The sequence below is a fragment of the Elephantulus edwardii genome, unplaced genomic scaffold (genome assembly GCF_000299155.1).
Source record: "Elephantulus edwardii isolate Elephantulus edwardi_28Jun2011 unplaced genomic scaffold, EleEdw1.0 scaffold00291, whole genome shotgun sequence".
NCBI classification, from domain to species: Eukaryota; Metazoa; Chordata; class Mammalia; order Macroscelidea; family Macroscelididae; genus Elephantulus; species Elephantulus edwardii.
In genome coordinates this window covers 643,704-666,010 of record NW_006400041.1, presented here as the reverse complement: position 1 = coordinate 666,010, position 22,307 = coordinate 643,704, and the positions used below count along the sequence as shown (strand labels likewise).

At 43.0% G+C, this 22,307-nt stretch overlaps 1 protein-coding gene across 1 annotated transcript in view; it reads left to right on the top strand.

The window, feature by feature from the left end:
* Positions 1-22,307, top strand: part of KANSL3 (KAT8 regulatory NSL complex subunit 3) — a 71,309-nt gene that overhangs the window by 39,390 nt on the left and 9,612 nt on the right. The window contains exon 17 of the mRNA XM_006900713.1: positions 291-424. Within this exon, the coding sequence (XP_006900775.1) occupies positions 291-424 (134 nt within the window). The remainder of the gene's footprint in view (positions 1-290; positions 425-22,307) is intronic.

Here is a 22,307-nt window from a genome sequence, read left to right as displayed (position 1 = left end):
ACTCCCAGATCTAAGGCCTTACCCAGGACCTTCCCATTTCAGCCAGGCAAGCTGTGATACTGACCCCAATTCCAGAGGACCCAAACCTTGACCATAGACATTGACTGTGTGAGCCTCAGAGTAGGTGAGAACAGGGGCTGTCTCCCATTGCTTTTCCTGGAGAACCAGCTGGAGAGGAGGCTGAGGACAAGTAGGGGTGATGTTACTCGGAAGAAACTCCCGAATAGGAAAAACTCAGCAAAAAGTGGTGTCTGTGACATAAAAACCTGCTTTCTCTCTATCCTCTTCAGGTTTAAAGGTTCCAACCACCATCACACTGACGTTACGTGGCCAGCCGAGCAGAATCACCACCTTGAGCCCCATGGGCTCAGGAGCAGCCCTGTCAGAGGATCCCCCCGCCCAAGTTCTGCCCTCCACCTCACAGGTGAGTCTGCCTGGGAGGACTGCAGGCTCCAAAACGGGAGTTTGGGGATCACTGATCAGATGGGCTGCTGATGCACTGGAATTATGCACTGGATTTAGCATGTTCAGATCTATACTCGAGACTTTGTAGTTCCATAACTGAGCATGTCTTAGATGAGTCTCCTTTTCTGAAATGTTGCCTGGATTGTTGTAAGGATTAAATAGGGTTTACAGGGGTGCCTCATATTCACCATTTTTACTTACATTCATTCTCTGTTTCCTTATTTGGGAGTTACAGTTAAATGTTAGTTGGCTAATACTGTTTCTTGGAGCAGAAGCTTTGTACCTTCTCAGGACTTTACGTAGAGTGCTATGTTTTGCAGACACAGCAGGTGTTATAGCTCCTACTAAGGAGGTTACCATCAATTTCTCCTAGGTAAATTGGATTTTAGTTGTGTCCTTTTCAAACAAAATGACTCTAATCTAAATGATGATCTGAGGAGCCAACCCAAAGATAGGAGGTGAATGAAACATAATTTACCATTGAAAATGCTTCTCTCAGCCTCACTGTCTGAGCCTCGGCCTCCCTGCATGGGTGGTGCTGTCAGGCTGCAGGCCTGGCCCTGGCATCCCTCCAGGCCATCCCAGGAGCCTTCCCGCCCCTTTACTGTAGGAAAATACTGTCCACAGATTGTCCATGATGCTCGTAGCTGCCCCTCCCACCTGTCTGCAGAGGGTAATTTTTAAACATCTTTCATTTATTACTCATATAATGCCTACATTAAAGAAGTATATGATTTGGAAAGCAAAAAATTACCCTAAGACCACCCGTAGAGAGGATTATTTTTTTTTTAAGAAAACCAAATTGAGTCAATTCCAACTTGTAGAGTTCTGCCCTAGCATTCCCAAAGCTGTCATTTTCACAGGTATGTGTTGTCACAACTTTGTCCTGAGGAACTTGTACTGCCAGCCTTTGGGTTTACAGCCCAGCACATAACCACTGCACTACCAGTGCTGCTTTCCAGACAGAAGAGCTACTGTTAATAGCTTGATAGCTGTGTTCCATTTCTACAAAAGTGGCATAGTGGATTATAGGACTGTTTTGTAACTGACCTTCATGTATAAATGTCAGCACCATTCCCTGGCAATACACCAGAGGTATGGCTGCTTTGTGTCTCACTGTGAAGATATGCAAAAGTCATTTAATTACTCTCCAGTCAAGTAGAATTAGGGATATTTAGGTTGCGGTGGTGTGTACCATCAAGTTGGAATTCTTACTGACTCTCAAGTAAGTTGTTAGGGGCTCTAATTCATATGGGAGGATTGTCCCCCTTTCCCCAGAGGAGCGGTTTGTGAATTTGAACCACTTGCCTTTGGGCTGGCAGCACAACTTCCTACTGTTCGAGCACCAGAGTTTCCTGATGTTTCAGTTGAGTCAGTGTTACTGGTTTTTGATACTGTAAATAATGCTACAGGATTCACAGTTCTCACACCTCTGGCAACCTTCCTGTGAGCTAGAAAGCAATATGTACACCTAACGCCGATGTGACCCTTGGAGTCTGGCTGCTGTGGACTGATTAGCCTTCAGAAGGCTTCCGTGGGAGAAGAGATTGAAGTCACAGCGCCTGTAAGTCAAGGACTATCTTCAGCCACCACAAACTGGGAAGGCGAGCAGACAACCTGCCCTCAAACCTTCGGAGGGCATGGACCTTGCTGGCACTTTGGTCTGTGAGCTCTAACCCCCAAAGTGGAAGAAAATAAACTTAGAGTTTAGGGCGGGGGGGCGAAAAGAGAAAGCTTTAGCAGCTTGTAATTCAAGTCACAGTATGAATACCTGGCGTTTTTATACTTTTGTTCTAAAAATCATTCTTTTAAAATACCATTTCATTTTATTTCCCTTGTTGTGTACCATTGTTGAATCAGATCTGACAGGCACAGAAGGAGATTACCTCTCCTCCAGCAGAGCATCTTGTGGATTAGAACTGTGTCTTTTAAAATAATATTAATCTGATTGATAAAAGTGAAATTTTGCTTTAAAGCCTGTTTTCCTAGTTATTAATCAGATTATATACTTTTAGAAGTTTCTTGTCATAGTCTATAGTTAGTTGAATTATGGTACTCATATGCAGCTATTAATCCTTTGTTATAGAAACTGCATATACTATATTTCATCCACTTTTTCCCTTCTGTTCTTTTTACTTCTGTTTAAATATTAAATGCTTTTTAAAATGTCTGGATGATTTTATCATAATAGAATTTTTATGTAGTTAAATCTCACATCTTTTCGTTTATGACTCTAGAGTTGAAGGACCTAACTATTGATGAGTTCTTCATTCCTTGAAACCCATTTTTATCACATTCTACCTAGATTACTCTGAGGGAACTCTTTGATTGTGTGGTCTGTAGGGAGTTGTGTTGCTAACCATCGGTGGCACCTCTCTGGCAGTTCAAATCCACTGTGGTCCCTGCAGGGGTACACATGAAGCCGGGAGGATGGACAATTTCCTCTCAGCTCTGAAAACCCGCTGGAGGGTTGCCTATGAGTTGATAACTGACTCAATGAAGTGCGCTTGAGATTACAGTATAAATAAATACTGGGGCTATTCTCTCAATTTGGACAATTGTTACCGTGTGCATAGCTATGCCTTTGGGAGATGAATCTTTTCAGGTTCTAAATACTAAGCCTGCCATTTTCCCCTCCCTACCATCTCCCCTCCTTTACAAAAGTCCTAGAGTCCTCTCTCACTGGGGTTTTTGAGGCTAAAATCTAGGAAAGTGGGCTAACACTTGCCTTGATGGAAGGGATCCTCTTTTCTTCATTGTTCTCTTCCTAATCTGTAGAACTGCCTTGCCCCAGATGAAACCTCAGACACGTGCATCATTAACACTAGTTGCTCTAGCAGAAAATAGACCTTCCAATTCTGTCACTCTGCTAACAATTCACCACTTTCCTTTTCCCTTCTTGTCCTTAAGTATAAAAGCTCAGCACATGTATAAGGTGTTTCATCCTCACAAGGAGCCCATGAAATAAATGCAGTCATTTACCTTTTACAGATGAGAAAAAGGAGCCTCAGAGAACATACCTAAAAGGTGGTGGGAATGGGTCTCTGACTGCAAAATCTGTTCCTTGGCTGCTGAAAGATGCCTTTTTGCAACAGCCTTCTCCCTGTTGAGACTTGTTTTTGCATGGTTAGGTCAGAAGGTCTGATTGTGCTAAGCTGGCAAAGCTCTGACCCTTATCCTGTGACTTCTCCTGCCACAGCGCCTGCCTCCAGGACCCTGAATGAAGATGCCGTGGGATCCATCTCTGCCAAGTCAGTGCTGGCTGCCTCGTGGGTGCTGTTGGTGTGGGTACCGTCTGCCAAACTGTCTGCCGTCTGAAATCCAGACAGTCATTCTTGCCTCATGGCCACTGGTAATCCAGATAGGACCTCTGGGTATTAGGATACTTTCAGGCTAGGTTATGTGGCACCAACATAGGAGCAGCGTCTTCCAGGATCTACAAAACTATCCCCAGGGCCCCCAGTTTCCTCAGCAAATCTGGCTGTGTGTGGACCCAAGGCACTTCTTTCTTGCCATTTGTTGTGATTTCACCCACATGTCAGTTGATAAAGGAGTGGTCTCTGTTGCCTGCTGGACCAAGTTAGGAGGAACATTCACGGGGGACGGGTGATATGGACTGAGGGAGGACACAGCTCACTCAGCCTGGTCTACTGGCCAGAAGTTCAGTCCAGAAGGCTTGGTTTGGACCACTGTTGCCTTCATTTTCAGCAGCCCTGAGAGATTGGGCCCTGTTAAAAGAGTATATCAGTACTCAGCAGTCTGCTGAGATGGGAGCTTCCATTGTTCAAAGCCATCATTTGGTCAGTTTTATAATAAAGACAGAGAACTGAGTATAATCTCATAACCCCTTTGGCCATTCTTGGTGTTGGGAGCAGCAATGCCAGAATGTAAAAACACAGTCCTTTCTTTTTATCCCCCCTCACCGTACACACATTGGACAATTCCTGTAACAGGACCTTTAGGTCCAGAACAGCCAAAGAAGAGAAATGGAGCAATAAATGATGCGGTTCAGAAGAAATGATTTGTGTTTGGGAATTTGTGTCTGACACCATGATATTTATATGTAAGAACAGTTCAGTCAGCTGGATATGAAAAGTAGAATTTGCTAAGTCAGAGGCAAGAAGCCCTAGTATTTGAGGTCTCTATTTCCTCTGACTGAAAATAAAGTACATAGACCAGCTAAGTTTTCATCTTGGCTGTCCTAGGAAACTTGGAACATCAAGTCCAGAATGGCCATGTTCAGTGTTTGTGTTTCTATTTCCCATGACTCTTTTTCCTCTTCTCTGCCTGGAAATGGGAAGGTTGTTTGTTGGGAGTGGTTCTGCAGAGCAGAGCTATTGGTTATCAGCTTGAGCTGCAGAGACATAGGTCCCTGGGGCGCTCACTGAGCATGTCCTTCAAGTCCCTCCCTATCTCCTCTTGTTATAGTCTTGGATTTGGCTTTGAAGTGCTTCCCAAAGAAGGTTCCCTTCAGTACTCTAGAATACTCCTGTCAGAGTCATAAATAGAACTAACCACTTAATCCTAGTTAGTGTCCTTTCCTGCAGGTCAGGAGTTGGCATGGCTGGAGTAAGGCCCAGGGTCTTGTGTATGATGAGCCCAACCATCTGGTTCAGTCTGGGGTCCTACTTGCGAGACTGAGGGGTAGCCAGGAAGGAAGCTCTCGTCTGCAGGAATCTCTGACAAGGCACCCATTTATTGCAGATAGGTAGGGGACACACTGTGATAGGAAGGGCCCCCATCCCCTGACCGCCTGTTTCCTCCCTCCTTTCGAGCTGGTTTTAGCAGGCCTTCACGTAGAAAATTGGGCTGCGTGTTTGTGTTAGCTAGTAAGTAACTGCCTTTTGAAATTTAGAAGATAGGCCGTAAATTTGGAAGGAGCCTGGTGTTGTGGTGGTGGCTGATGTTTGGCTGCACAGCCATTTGAACCCACCAGCAGCTCTCCAGAGAAAGATGTGTATGGCCAGCTGTTCCCAGAAAGTTAGGACCTTGGGAGACTGAGACACCTCTACTCCGTGGCTTAGTGGGAACTGATGTGATGGCGCCGAGTGTGGCTTAGTAGTAGTGGGGTTTTTTGTGTCTTTTTATAAATATCTTTTTTTTTTTATTATTACGTTTTATTAGTTTTAATGAACATTTACAGAGATTTTGGGTTTTCATTCTTATAAATATCTTAAAAGCACTTACCCATCTCTCTTTTTTTTTTTTGTTATTGTTGTTATACCATCGAGTTGGATCCAGCTGGTGCAGAGAGAGTGCCCCTCCTTCTCCAGCAGAGCATCTAGTGCATTCAAACCACAAGCTTTTGGAATTGCAGTGCAGCTTCTTGCCACTAGGCCATCAGAGCTCTCTATTAGTAGTATTTTTTTGTATAGTAGATTTGAAGGCAGCTTGAAATCATCCAGGGCTTGGGGGTCTGATAGCTTTATAGGTAGGACAGTCATCTATCAGCAGGAGTGAGAATCAGAAGTCATTGTTAAGCTGCTAGAATATTTACAAGTCATTTGGGACCCTCAGAGGACCCTGAATCAGCCATTCCCAGAAAAGGAGTCAGCCTGGACAATGTGGAGAGGTGGCTCGTGACAGATACTGGTCAGGGCGCCACAGTGTCCTGCCCTTGTAAAACCTCGTATGAATTCCATCATTGGCTTCCTGAGGCATGAAGACTTGTACAATTTGAAGACTGTGAAAATACCTACTATAAAAGCAGATCTGGAATACATAATCTCAAGGAGGTGATAGTATTTCATTCAGTAGTCAATGTCAGAGGATCAAGAAAGCTTTAGTTAAATTCTTGGGTAATGGATATGTACATATGGTACCTATGGTACATATCCTTGAGCTTTGAGGAAAGGCCACTAATGAATGGATGAAGACCTTTGGCTCAGTCTTGGTCCCATTACTACAGTAGGCTGAGTGGGTTCAGAGGAGAACCAGTTTGAGAATTCTGTTGCATTAGCAAAACCAGATGCAGCCTTTGGATTGCTTTGCTTGTTTTCAGTTGACCTCATTATTTTGGAGGCTGTTGGGTAACACGAGCAGTCATCTCATTGATAGCAGGCTCTGCTATACATGCGGCTGTTGTTTAATCATAGGAAGTGGTGTTAGGTGCTGTTGAGTCAAGTATGACTCAGTCAAACTATGAGCAGCTAACTTGAAACTTGCCCTATCCTGTGCCATCTTCTCCACCTCTGACACACTAGAACCCATTGCTGAAGTGACAGTGTCAGTCCCATCTGGTTGGGGGAAATGGTGGTCCTTCCTCTCCTTTGCTGACCCTGCATCTTTCCAAGCATGATGTCCCTTCCCAGGGACTAGCCTTGCCTAGCTGCATGCCAGAAATGTGAAAGATGAAGCTTTGTCATCCTTGCCTTCGAGGAACACTCTGGCCACACCATCCTCAGGACATTTTTGGTTTTTTTGGCAGTCCATGGATATCCGATACTCTTAGCGAGCACCACAGCTCAAACACATCAGTTCTTCTGTCATCCTTTTTCGTTGTCTAGCTCTCTGATGCGTAGCAGGTGGTTGAGAAAACCATGGCCTGGATCAGGCACACCTCAGTCCTGAAACTGACATCATTGCTCTTTAGTATTTTGAAGAGGGCCCAGCAGCAGACTTGTCCAGTGCAGTACATCTCCTGATTTCCTGACTATTGGTACTACGTGTGTTGATTTTTGATACAAGCAAGATAAAATTATGAACAACTTCAGTTTTTATTTTATCTATCATAATGTTGATTGTTGGTCCTGTGGTGAGGATCTTTGTCTTCTTGATGTTGAGATGTGTATCTTTTTTACAAATAAAACAGAGACTCAGATAAATTGTAAAGAAAATGGCAGAAGCAGGACTGACAGCTAGTCAGTCTCTTGCACTGTGCCATGGTTCTGATTGAAATGGGAAACCTCATGTGGACATTTTCTGGGAGTAAGGGGATAGTGGCCTGGCTACCTGTGACCTTTTCAGTTTTCCACCAGCCCTGGAATGCTTGCTCTTGCCCTGGGGAGGCGCTAGCTGGCTCTGCAGTTGTTGGGGTCCCTTGGCTTTTGTACATCCTGTTGTTATGTGCTGTAGAGTCATTACCACTCATATAGCAACCCTATGTATGACAGCCCTGGAGCCTGCTCTATCCTGTAGCAACTCTACTGTCCCTGACACACCTACCCTCATTACCCCAGTCACTGTATCAATCCATCTCATCGATGGTCTCCCTGTCATCCCTCACCCTCCCAAGCATGATGTCCCTCTCCAAGGACTGGTCCCTCCTTGCAACATGCCCAAAGTATATCAGACAAAGCTCAGAATATTTGCCTCCAAGGAGCAGCCTGGCTTCACCCTCTCCAGGACGAACCTGTTTGTTCTCCTAGCAGTCCATGGTATATTCAACACTCTTTTTCAGTACCATAGCTCAAAGGCATCAATTCTCTATCAATCCTAGTCATTGTCCAGCTCTCTGATGCATCGCAAGCAATTGTGAAGACTATGGCCTAATGAGGCGCATCTTATTTTCCAGACTGAAGTTGCTCTTCAGTACTCTGGAGAGGTCCCTGAGAGCCGATTTTCCCAATGCAATTTGTATCGATTTCCTGGCTGCTCGTACAAAGAGTGTTGATTGTGGAGCCAAGCAAACTAAAGCTGTTAACAGTTTCAGTATCTTCACTATCATAATGCTACCAATTGGCCCTGTGGTGGGAATTTTTGTTTTCTTGATGTTACGTTTCAATCCATATTGAAGGTTTCAGTCTTGATCTTTTACAGCAAGTGCTTCATGTCCTCTTCCGTTTCAGCAAGCAGGGTTGGATCATCTACATAATGCAGGTTGTTGATGAATCTTCCTCTAAACCTAATGCTACATTCCTCATAGAGCCCAGCCTCCTGGATGATCTGCATATAAATTGAGAAGGAATGGAGACAGAATACATCCCTGGTGTACACCCTTCCCGATTTTGAACCGTGCAGTGTATCCCTGCTCTGTTTTGACTACTGCCTCCTGGTCCACGTATGTAGTTGTTTGCCTTCAAGTCGAGAACAACTCATAGTGACCCTATGAACAAAAGGCCTGAAGCCTTTCTTTGTCAACATAACTAGTTTTCACATAAGCACAATCAAATGTTCTGGGATTCCCATTCTCAGAGTCAGCCACAGTTTGTTATGATCCACATAGTCAAACACCTTTGCATAGTCAATGAAGCACAGATAGACATTCCTCTGGTACTCTATGCTTTTAGCCAAGATCCATCTCACATTAGCTATAATATTCCTCCATGACCTCTTCTAAACACAGCCTGCACATCTGGCAGTTCTCTGCTGACATGCTGATCCAGTTGTTTTTGGATAATTTTCAGCAGAATCTTGCTTGCATGTGATGTTAATGGTATTGTTCCATAATTTCCACACTCTGATGGGTCGTCTTTGGATGGTAACAAATACAGATCTCTTCCAGTCATTTGGCCAGATGATTGTCCTCCAGATTTCTTGGCTCAATAATATGTCAATTGCTATGCCATCAATTCCTGGAGCATTGTTTTTTGCCAACTCTTTCAGAGCAGCTTGAACTTCTTGTTCGTCACCACAGGTTCTTGTTCATAAGTCCTTTTATGAGTCTTCTGTGTCAGTCAGTTCCTTCTGGTACAGTGTATACTCCTTCCATCTTCTTTTAGTTCTTCCTGGATCATTTACTATTCTGCCCAAAGCATCCTTAAGTATTGTAACTCGTGCCTTGAATTTATTTTTCAGTTTCTTCAGCTTAAAAAATACTGAGCAAGTTCAGCTGTTTTGATTTTCTGACTCCAGCTCTTTTCATATTTCGTTACAATACTTGGCTTTGTCTTCCCAAGCTGCCCTTTGGAATGTTCTGTTCAACTCTTAATTTCTTGATCTCCCCCCCCCCGCCCCCGTTTTGGCTTCTTAGCGCTCTAGTGCAATATTCAGAGTCTCATCTGATAGCCATCTTAGTCTTTTCTACCTCTTCTGCCTTTGTAATGACCTTTTGCATTAGTACCACATGAAAAAGAAAGTACTTTGGGATAAAGTCATGAATTCCAATGGCTAGATTATGTATGAATTTGTGTTCTTAAGTATTTAATTTCCATTTATTTGGGGATTTATAATCCTTCAGTTTCACGTAGTATTGGAACCCTCTGCAGATGGAGGCCATAGTTCTGTTGGGCCACCTGGTATACCAGCTGTGCGCCTGGTACACTGTCCTGTCGGGCCACCTGGTATGCCATCCGTGCGCCTGGTACATGGTCCTGCTGGGAGTGTCTAGTACACCTAAGCTCGTCTTTCCTGTCTTCCTGAGTGGAGCCTGATGTGCTGTTTCTCTCTTCCTCTCAACTAGTTTTCACCGACTTGTGTGAGTCAGGTGAGATGAGGACTAGATTGTTTAAAATGACAACTGTGTTAAACTTCAGGAGTATTAGGGACAGGGCCCTACCAAGCTTTGAAGCATACAAGTCTGTTATCTTTTCATTTCCTCCTCCTGAACATTTGTTTTCTGGGCCATTGCGGGTCATTGCATGATGCAGTAACCTATTCCCCACTGCCACCACCAGGGCTCAGAAAGTGAACATTGCCTCCAAGACAGGAGCCTCGCATTTCTGCTGCTTACCTCAGGTGGCTTGAACTTGTCAGGCCTCTTCCTCTAGAGAGAGCTCTGAAGAAAGTAAACCTGGTTGGTTTAGTCCCATGTGTGGGTTGTCATCCCCTTCCATCAAGGGCAGTAATGGCATCTAGTGATAGAGTTGTATCGTTCTTCTTATTACCCTTTCTACAAAGAGTAGAGGAGATAAAAAAAGAGGGGGGAAAAACTTGCCTTATTAAGATGAGTAGTTGGTGTTTTGTTTTTTTTTTTAAATGTCACCATTCTTGGATGAGTAGTTTTTAAAGAAAATTTTATAGGTATAGAAAATGTATAGGTACAAAGACAGTACAGAGAGATACCCTGTCTGCCTCTCCCCCTGTTCCCTCAGTGGTTATATCTCATGTAACTGTAGTGCAATATAAAAAAAAAGGAAATTTAGCCTTGGTGTTCTCTGTGCACCTATGCAATTTTATCATACATGGGGACCTCTTTGGCAATACAGTAATCAGTGCTGTGTGTCGATTTCTGTAACCACCACCATAATCAAGATACAGACCTCTCCTTTTGCTGCAAATAGCAGCTCAGGTTGCCCCTTCATGGGCAGAGTCCGCATTCTTCATGTGGCAACTATTGCTCAGCTCTTGATCTCTATCATTTTGTCATTTCAAAAATGTGTTAGGGAAAAGTGCAGCAATGAATGAATGGAAATCCAAAATCTCTGTAAATGTTCATTAAAATTATTTAAAAAAATGTGTTAGGTAAATAGAATCATAGTACATGGCTTTTGACATTGCCTGCTCCTTTCATTCAGTGTAATGCCCTTGAAATCCAAATTCTTATTTATCTCGACACATATACCTAGACCAAGAAGCTCTTCTCTGAGCAGAGCGGGGAAACACTGCATGGTTCAATATCAAGAAAGGAGTGCATCAGGGATGTACCCTGTCTGCTCAATCTATGTGCTAAACAGGTCACTCAGGAGCCCATCAGGGATGTATTCTGTCTCCATTCCTTTTCCATCTATATGCTGAACAGATCACTTGGGAGCCTTCACTTTATGAAGAAGACTGTGATATCAGGATTGGAGGAAGACTCATCAACTGGCAGAGTAGTTCATTTCTTCCTGCTGAGTTGTAATCCGTGGTGCACATTGCCATACTAGACCATTCATTCATCCGTTGTAGGCATTGTAATAGTTTCTAGGTTTTGTCTGTTACAAATAAACCTACTATGAACAATTGAATGCATAATAGTGTGAAAATTAATTTGTATTTCTCTGAGATAAATATACCCAAGGAATTAGACTACTAGGTTGTAGTTGTTGTTAAGTGCCGTTGAGTTGTAGGTGACTCATAGTGACCCTATGAATGAAAGTCTTCAACCCCTGTGTGACTTTCATCCTTTCTCCAGGTTCATAGGGGTTTCCAGAGGCAAGCTATTATGGAAGTGGATGCCACTCTTGCTTCCAAGATTGTTTTAATTGGGGAGCACCACCAAATACTGTCTGCCATGGATAACCATTAACACATTTGACACATCAGTGTTACAGTGTTCAGCTTCACAGCAACCACAAGTTACCTCTATACGGCAAGTGGACACACCAGGGCTATACGACCTAGAAGAATGTTTGAACAAAACAATGAAAAACAGGCCTGAGGGCCATGAGTTATTAGAAGTTATCCACCTAGGTCATAGAGTAAATATTTATTTTTAAGAATTGTCCCAAAGGGTGTTCAAGGGAGACAACACTATTTTACTTTGCATGTCACAGTGAGTGAGAGATCTGGTTTCTCTAACTCTTCCAGCATTTGGGGCTGTCTCTGCTTTTCATTTCAGCTGTTCTAATTGGTGTTTAATAGATAGATCATTGTGGTCTGTCACTACTGGTAATTTCTCTAATGGCCAGCACCACAACTCAAAGTCATCGGTTCTTTCATCCTTAGTCATTGTCCAGCTTTCAGATGCATAACAAGTAGTTGTGAACCATGGCCTGAATTAGGCACACCATAGTCTCTAGACTATCATTGATTTTTCAGCATTCTGGAGACATACTGACAGAAGATTTTCCCAGTGCAACTTATTTTTATTTCCTGGCTGCTTGTGCCAAGAGTTTGATTGTGGATCCAAGCAAGATAAAATCAACCACCTCAATGCTTTTATCGTCTATCCTGATACTTACTATTGACCTGGTGGTAAGGATTGTTGTTTTCTTGATAATAAGATGTAATCCGTGTTGAAGGCTGTAGTCTTTTTCCCTTCTGCATTTGAATTTTTCTAGCTGAAGGAATTAAAGAACAAAGTTAAGCCATGAGTTGTAATACTTAAAGATGCTATGAGCAATACATTGAATGATGTAGGAAGCATCAAAAGAAATTGGAAGGAGTACACAGAGTCATTGTGTTGAAAAGCCTTGGCTGACACAGAACCTTTTCAGGAAGTATCATGATCAAGAACTAATAATAATGAAGAAGTTCAAACTGCTCTAAAGAAATTGGCAAAAAAATAAGGCCCCAGGAATTGATGGCATACCAACTGAGATATTTCACCAGATGCAGCCCTGGTTGTATTTACCTTGTTGTGCTAAGAAATGTGGAGGACAGCCACCTGGACAATTGGCTGGAAGAGATCCATATTTATTACAGTTCCCAAAAAGGTGATCCTACAGAATCTTTTGAACACTATCAATAATAGCACTTGCACAAGGAAGTCTTGTTGAAGATTTATCTTACCCAAAAACTACTGAAACAGTTCATCGATAGAAAATTGGCAGGAATACAAGCTTGGTAAGAAGAGACCATGATACTGGGGATATTATTGCTGATGTCAGATGGATCATAGCTTGAAGTAGAATCAGAAGAATGTCTTTGTGTTTTATTGAGGATGCAAAAGCATTTGATTGTATGGATTACAACAGATTTCGGCTAACAATGAGAATAGGAATCCCAGAACAGCTGATTGTGCTTATGTGAAACCTATACCTAGAACAAGACGTTGCTGTGCAAACAGCAAGGAAACACAGTTGTTGTCGAGTCGTAGGTGACTCATAGTGACCCTATGAACAAAAGTCCTCGTTTTGTGTGACTTTCATCCTTTCTCCATGTTCGTAGGGTTTCCCAAGGCAAGCTGTTTACGGAAGTGGATGCCACTTCTGCTTCCAAGCTTGTTTTAGCTGGGGAGCGCCACAAACACTGTCTGCCATGGGCAACCATTACCACATTTGACATGTCAGTGTCAGTGTTCAGCTTTACAGCGACCACAAGTTGCCTCTGTACGGCAAGTGGACGCACCAGGGCTATACCGCCTAGAAAAAGGTTTCACCAAAAACAAAGACATGCCTTAGGACCGCGGATTAGAGTCACCCACCTTTGGCTTGGTAGTGTCGCTTTCGGTCCAGTAGGCCAGCTTGTCTCTCTCTATGTTGTTAAGTGCCGTCAAGTCATAGGTGACTGACTCATAGTGACCCTATGAACGAAAGTCCTTGACAGTTGTGTTACTTTCATCCTTTATCCATGTTCGTAAGATTTCCCAAGGAAAGCTATTTATGGAAGTGCATGCTACTCCTGCTACAGGGTTTAAAATGAAGAAAGATGTGTGTCAGGGTTGTATCCTAAAACTTCGTTAGAGAATGGCTAGAAAGAACTCAAGAAACCCTAATCCATAGCATGAACACTCTCCCAAGCATCATGAAAAACCTACAACCAGGAGACAATAAAATAGATGAACTGGACTGTCAAAGAATCAAATCCCTATACACATCAAAAAGCATCCAACAGGGTAAGAAGAAAACCCACAGGCTGGGAAAAAATATTTGACAATGACGTAACTGATAAGGGACTGACTTCTAAAGTTTATAGAATACTCCAGCAGCTCAACAAGAGAAAAGTAAACAACCCAATCATAAAACGGGCACAGATTATGAATGGACATTTCATCAAAGAAGACAGACGGTAAACAACCACACAAAGAAATGTTCAAAATCCCTAGCTTTCAGAGAGATGCAAATCAAAGCAACTATAAGATGTCAACAAGGCAACAAGAAATACTGGCGAAATTACAGAGAGATTGGAATTCTTATTCATTGTTGGCGAGAGTGTAAAATGGTATAACCACTATGAAAGGCGATCTGGCACGTTTTCAGAAAGTTGTAAATAGAGATACCATTTAACCCAGCATTTCCACTGCTAGAAATGCACACCCATGGTTATTGCTGCATTATTCACAATAGCAAAGTGCTCATCAACAAATGAATGGATAGAAAAACTATGCTACATTCCCACAATGGAATATCGTGCAGCACTGAAAAACAATGAACCATAAAAAAAACCATGGGAGAGCCTGTAGGATATTATGCTGAGTGAAATATCTTAGTCACAAAAGGACAAATTCTACATAACATCATTGTTAGAAAATAGGACTGGCATGGGGGTTTGGGAAAAAATAGGAAAAGAATGGATTGATAATCACTGTATTAGAACAGTTGAAAGGGAAGAATGGTATGAAAGGAATATATGGTTAAGTATTATATGAATGACAACAATTTGGAACAAAAGGTGCATTGCAAAGTGGACTGAGGGAGGGAGGAAGGAAGAAAATGTGCAACAATGGATGATATTTTTTTTAAAAAAAGCAGCTTTGGGGTTAAAACAAAGAATACTTAAGCATTAAGTAATACTTTCCTGACTAAAGAATGCCGCTGTTTCCCCTCATTGGTGTCTCTTACTCATAAAGTTAGCAGAAGCTCACTTCCTGCAGTGTTGTCAGGTGCCACAGTGTTTGCCATGCATGACTCATAGCAACCTTCTGAACAACACATCAGAACCTGGTGCTGTTCTGTGGCATCACAGTCACCTTCGTGCTCAAGCCTGTTGTTAACAGTCACTGTGTCAGTCCACCTCTTTGAGGGTCCTTCTTTCTCTGACCCTCCCGCTTTCCCAGCATGATGTCCCACTCTCAGGACTGGTCTTTCATGACAACAAGCCCAAAGTCCATGACACCATCCTTGCCTTTAAAGAGGACACTGGCTGCACTTCCTCCAAGACAGACTTGCTTGTTCTCTTGGGAGTCCATGGGATGTTTAGTACTCTTCTCAACACCACAATTCAAAGGCATCAACTCTTCAATCTTTGTTATTCATTGTCCATCCTTCACCTGCATTTGAAGCAATTGAAAATGCTATGGCTTGGATCAGGTGCACTTTAGTTTTAAAATTCACATCCTTACTCTATAGCACTTTGGAGAAGGCCTTGCCAGTAGATTTCCCCAATGCAACTCATCTCTTTTCTGTGTCTGTGAATCCCCTGTGTCTTGGTAAGACTGACTGTTAACTATATCAAAGGTCACTCCTCAGGGAAACCCTGTAAGCAAGATGTGTGGGAACCTCTCTTTAACAAGTAACAGAAGATGAACACTTGTCTAAATGTGTCTAAGTTCCTAAAGAAATGTATACCTTGTGACTGCAGTCCCCAACTCCCATTCCTTTATCTTTTTTCCCCCGTTTATACTGCAGCACCTAAGAAAGCAATTAAAAGCCCTAGTATTTCTTAAATGATATTTTTAAGAGAAATGTCTTTTTGGTCTCTTATTGTTAGGTACCATCAAGTCGACTATGACTCATAGAGGCCCTATGCATCTGAACCTTCCCCTATCCTGTACCCTCCACATCATCCCTAACATCAACGAGCTACAGTCACTGTTGCTGATCCTCTTTTTTTCACTGGCCCTCCACCTTTCTAAGCATGGTGTCTTTTTTTCCAAGGACTGGCTCCTCCTAACCACATGGCCAAAGAGTGAGAAAAATTTTTACCATGCTGGCCTCTTAGGAACACCCTGGTTGCACTTTTCCCAAGACACTTGGAAGTCCATGGTATGTTAAGCACTCCTCTCCAACACATCTCAAAAGCATCCATTCTTCTTCTGCAATCATTATTTATTGTCCAACTTTCAGATGCAGAGAAAATAATTTAAAAGGCCATGGCTTGATTCAGGCACACCTTAGTCTTCACACTGGCATTGTTGCTCCTTAGCACTTGGAGAGGTCCTTGACAGCAGATTTTCCCAGTGCAGCGTGTCTTTTGATTTCTTGACTGCTGGTACCACCGGTATTGATTGTGAATCCAAGTTAAGATGAAATCATTGACATCTTCAATTCTTTCTCCCGCTATTATGATGTTGCCTATTGGTCTACTGGTGAGAATTACTGTTTTCCTGATGTTGATATGTAATCCATATTGAAAGCTGCGGTCTTTGATCTTCTGCAGCAAGTGTTTTAAGTCCTTTTTTCAGCAAGCAGGGTTGTGTCATCTATATAATGCAAGTTGTTGTTGAGTCTTCCTCCCTCTGATCCTGATGCCACATTCCTCTTCATAAAGTCCAGCCTCTCAAATAATTTGCTCAGCCTACAGATTGAATAGATCTGGGGAAGGGATAGAGCCCTGGTGCACACCTTTCTCTATTTTAAACCATGTAATGTATATAGGGTCGCTATGAGTCGCAAACGACTCGACGGCACATAACAACAACAACAACAATGTTCTCTTACTTTCTTTGAACAAAATAGGTCTGCATAGTTTTCTCGTGAGTACAGTTCCGTTTTCTGGCATTCCCATTTTTCTCAGTGACAGCCGTAATGTGTTATGATCCACACAGTCTAATGCTTTTTCCTAGTCATTCAAACACAAATTGACTCTTCTGGTATTCTCTGCTTTCAGCCAAGATTTGCCTGACATCAGCAATGATAATCTTTTCCAAATCCAGCTTGAATTTCTGGTAGTTCTCTGTTGATGTCAGTTTACTATTGGATTGACTTCAGGCTGATGTGATGCTGGAAGCTAAGCTACTGGTATTTCAAAACCAGGATCACCATGGTCAACAGGTTTCACCTGAGGACAGAGGAGCAAGCGGACTTGGCTATCCCCTCCTGAAAAAAACAGACCTTCTAGGACCCTGTGAACATTAGAGCAGCACTGCTAAAACAGCACTAGAGTCCCAGGTTGGAAATCACTAAAAATTAAGTTACTATAAACATCCACTAATAATTGGAACAGGAAATGTACACAGTATGAATCTAGGAAAATTTTAAGTTGGTAAAAATGAAATGGAACATATGAAGATTCTAGACATTAGTCAATTGAAATGGACTTGTATTGGCCACTTTGAATCAAATAGTCACATGATCTATTCCAGGAATAAAAAAAATTGAGAAATAATAGTGTTTAATTCACAGATTATTTCAGGATCAATCCTGAATTACATATTTAGATTATTCCAGGATCTATCCTGAACTACAACTCTGTGAGTGATAGATTCTATTCATACACATACAAATAGGGATGATAACTAATAGAACAACTATTATTCAAATATATGAATGAACATAGTTGATCAAAGATGAAGAAATTGAGGACTTCCATTACCTCTTGCAGTCTGAAATTGACCTGACATGCAATAAAGATGCATTAATAAATGCACACCAATGTATATTGCTGTATTATTAAAAATAGCAGAGAGGTAGAAGCAGCTCAAGTGCCAGTCAACAAATGAATGGATAGAAAAACTGGCACATTCACACAATGGATTATTACACAACATTGTAAAACAATGAATTCATAACATTACACAACATGAGGGAACTTGGAAGACATGCTGAGTGAAATACCTCAGTCACAAAAGGACAAATACTGCATACCACTCCTGTTATAAAAGAAGACTGACATTGAGGGGTGTGTTTAGGAGAGAATAGAAAAAGATTGGGTAGATAATGAATGCTACATTGGAACAGATTAGTGGGAAAACTGTCTGAAAGGAATGTATGAGTAGGCATTATGTGCATGACAACAATTTGGAACTGGGTGGGGAGGAAGGAGGAAAATGCAACAATGAATGAATGAATGAAAACCCAGCCTTTCTGTAAATCTTTGTTAAAATCACAATTTAATACTTTTAAATGTGTGTTAATAATAATTGGTGACTGGAATGCAAAAGTTTGAAATGAAGAACTAGTAAGAAACTATTATCTTGGTGATGGAAATGAGGAAGGAGAGCAAATGAGTGTTAACTCTTAAAGCCCAACCCTTCCATGAATAAGCATGATATCTTGCTCTTCTTAACCACTCCCTGCGTGCTGCCATGATGAGAAGGGAATCCTGTGCTCCCAATATGGTATAAATCCCAATCATAAAAACAGTTCCGAGTGCAGCTACAGCTAAACTGGCTCCACAAAAGAGGAAGAGCGCCATTCACAACATCAGTGCACAACACTGATTCGTGAGTAGTCAAACTTGCCCCATTCTCCCACATTCTTCTCAGCTGTAACAGTACCTGTTCCTTTCCACCAATTACAATGGCTCATCAGACCTAGTAGAAAGTACAGCCAGAATGCTTCTAGACACAAAGATGGTGAAACTTTATCTACATTATTTTGGGGGTGGTCTTAGGAGGGACTAATCCTTGCGAAAATATATCATGCTTAGAAAGATGGGGTTCAGCAAAGGAGAGGAAGACCCTCAATGAGATGGACTGACAATGTGACAGTAACAGTGGGTTAAAGTGTGTCATAGAGGGTGAAGATTGCACAGAATAGACAGGGTCCCCATCTGCTGGTCATACAGTTGCTATGAGGCTGTCAACTGGACGACACCTATCAACCTGGGCTCATGTGGTGAAAGTCAAAGCCGTGGCTAGAAAGCCACACTAAATAATCCACCCTCGTGCACCAAGGTGGGAAAAGTGCCCTAGTGGCACAATCATTGTAGAGTAATGTAGTGGCTTAAACCCATCAGTTACTGTACAGGAAAAAAGGTCAGGTGATCTACTTCAGTAAAGATCATATGGAGTGGTTTTCCTGTTTCCTATAGGTCTCTCAGCATTGATTGGCATACATCATACACACATTTGAGTCAACTGAACCTATCAGTGTAGGGTGTGTGTTAAGCAACTAGCAACATTATAACAGAGAAGCAAGCACAAACTGAGGGGAAATGTATGCCACAGGAAAATCACATAGGAGCCAAGGAACAAGAACAGAAAGCTCCTCAAGAGCTGACAGAAAAAAACCCTTCCTCTAGAACCCGAGTTCACATGCCTACCATTCTAACCCATGAGGAGAAGAATGTTAAATGTCAAAGACATGGACTTGTTACGGCAGCACTTAAGAAGCTAAGACAGTCCCTAAGGGTGTGTCAGGTCCCTGAACCCCTAGGGGCACCTTAAAGAAGACACAATATGGTGGGGGCTCTTCTCCAGGCCTTTCTTCGTCAGACTCCAGCTTGCTGTGCACACACCTACACCAAACCTCTCCCTCTCGCTCGCTCGCTCTCGCTCTCTCTCCTGTCTTTCTGGCTCTCTCACTCTCTCACAGGCAGGATGAAACTGTGTGTGTGTGTTTGTGTAAGTTCACATGTGAGGTCTGGGTGAGCTAATGTTTATCAGCACTCAGCAAAGGAGACCTGGTTTGTTAAGTACTGCCTCTCTCAGAGCTAATGGTGTGTTTAACTAAGAGTCCTCAAGGCAAGCGGCTTTCTCCAATTATATAGCCACAGGCAGATTTTGTAGACTCTAGCATTCTTCTTCAGTAACAAACTTGTAAACATGATTTATCACTTTGTAAGGTCCAAGAAATGCTCTTTTGATCTGTTAACTGCCTCTGATGAGGACACAGTTGTTGCTGATGCAAAAACAAAGCTTATATTGAGAGTTTGGAGGAAGCATTACCTTTAGATGAGCTGCTATTCATGCACATCTGTCCTTCCCAGATGGCTGCCAGCAGAAGACCATGCGGGCGTGTGGAGCATCCGCAGATGATGAGCCTTAAGGACCTCCTCATCCTGCTTTGTTGGTTCAGGAGTCAGCAATGCCTGCTTCTCCATTTGTCCCCCTGCAAAGTATTTCCTCTAGTACTCAGTGTCTTTGCTTGTGTAGAAAAGCCTGGACTCCTGTACACGTGTGACATGAACATGGATTTTCATTTTTCTGGGATGAATGTTCAATACATTTGTTCAGTACAATTGCTGGACTGTGTGGGGAGTGCAGAATTTAATTTTGTTTTTTTTTTTCTTTCCCCTCTTTTTTTTTAAAATTGTGATTCTAACAAAAGTTTACAGAAAAGTTGCATTTTCATTCATTGAATTGTTGCACATTTCGTAATTTAGTTTTAGAAGAATCTGCACAGTGTTCTGGTTTGGCTGTGCTATTTTGAACAGATACGCTGCTGCTGTGCTGTGTGCCTTCAAGTTGGAAATGACTCAGCCCACCCTCCAGCCAGTTTCCATCAGCATTTACTCACATTAAAGGAGGTTGCTCATCTTTCTCAGAGCTGCTGGTGGATTCGAACTATATGCCCTTGGGTTGGCAGTGGAACTACTTACCACTAAGCTACCAGAGCTCCCTGAAACAGGTGTTGTTCTTATGTGCTACCGAGTCACCTGCGACCCACAGTGACCCTATGTATAACAGTTCTGAAGCCTGTCCTGTCCTAAGCCAATCTAACTGACTTTGATACACCTACTCCCATTACTCCAGGTAATGTGTCAGTCCATTTCATCTAGGGTCTTCCTCTCCTTCACTGTCCCTCCACCCTTCCAAGCATGATGTCCCTCTCCAAGGACCAGTCCTTCGTGGCCACATGGCGAAAGTATGTGAGATGGAGCTTCAAAATCCTAGCCTCCAAGGAGAAACTTGGTGTCATCCCCTTCAGGACAAACCCATTTGTTCTCCTAGTAGTCCATGGTATATTCAGTACTCTTCTGCAGCACCAAAACTCAAAAGCATCAATTCTTCTGTCATCTTTAGTCATCACCCAGCTTGGATGCATATAGCACTTAATAAAGAGTTTCTATTAGTAGGATCTTGCATGTCTGAGTTTTCACAATCTCCTACAAAGTGGTATTTATTTTGATTGATGTTCATCATGCAGACAGGAGACCCTTTAAATAGCATTTTGACTGAATTGAAACTGCTGGTCTAGGACTATTAACATCTGGAAGGTGATGCTAGGATCCTAGGAAGTGAAGTTGGGGAGAAAAGCCCTACAAGGCAGTGAAGAAAAGGGGTGAGCTTCTTCTGCAGGTAGTGAGTTACCCCCCCCTCCCCTGTTAGTAAGTTACCCTCCACCCTCAGGTAGTGAGTTACCTCACCCCTCAGTAGTGAGCTACCTCCCCCCTCAGGTAGAGTTACCTTCCCCCTTAGATAGGGAGTTACTGTCCCCCTCAAGTAGTATATTACCTTCCCTCTCAGGTAGTGAGTTACCTCTCCCCTCAGGTAGAGAGTTACCTTCCCCCTCAGGAAGAGTTACCTTCCCACTCAGGTAGTGAGTTACCTTTCCCCTCAGGTAGTGAATTACCTTCCACCTCAGGTAGAGTTATCTTCCCCCTTAGGTAGTGAGTAACGTTCCCCCTCAGGTAGTGAATCTTCCCTCAGGTAGAGAGTTACCTTCTCCCTCATGTAGAGTTACCTTCCCCTCAGGTAGAGTTACCTTCCCCACAGTAATGAGCTACCTTCCCCCTCAGGTGGTGAGTTACCTTCTCTCTCAGGTAGAGTTACCTTCCCCCTAAGGTAGTGAGTTACCTTTCCCCGCATGTAGTTACCTTCCCACTCAGGTAGTGAGTTACCTCCTCCCTCAGGTGTTTAGTTACCTTCCCCCTCAGGTAGTGAGTTACCTTCCCCCTCAGGTAATGAGTTACCTTCCCCCTCAAGTAGTGAGTTACCTCCTCCCTCAGGTAGAGTTACCTTCCCCCTTAGGTAAAGTAACCTTCCCCCTCAAGTAGTGAGTTACCTTCCTGCTCAGAGTTACCTACCCCCTCAGGTAGTTACTTTCCCCCTCAGGTAGTGAGTTAACTCCCCCCTCAGGTAGTGAGTTACCTTTCCCCTCAGGTAGAGTTACCTGTCCCTCAGGTAATGAGTTACCTTCCCCCTCAGGTAGAGTTACTTCCCTCCTCAGGTACTGAGTTACTATCCCCCTCAGGTACGGAGTTACTATCCCCCTCAGGTAGTATATTACCTTCCCCCTCAGGTAGTGAGTTACCTTCCCCCTCAGGTAGAGTACCTCCCCCTCAGGTAAAGTTACCTTCCCCCCAGGTAGTGAGTTACCTCCCCCCTCAGGTAGAGTTACCTTCCCCCTCAGGTAGTGAGTTACCTTCCCCCTCAGGTAGTTACCTTCCCCCTCAGGTAGTGAGTTACCTTCCCCCTCAGGTAGAGAGTTACCTTCCCCCTCAGGTAGAGAGTTACCTTCCCCCTCAGGTAGAGAGTTACCTTCCCCCTCAGGTAG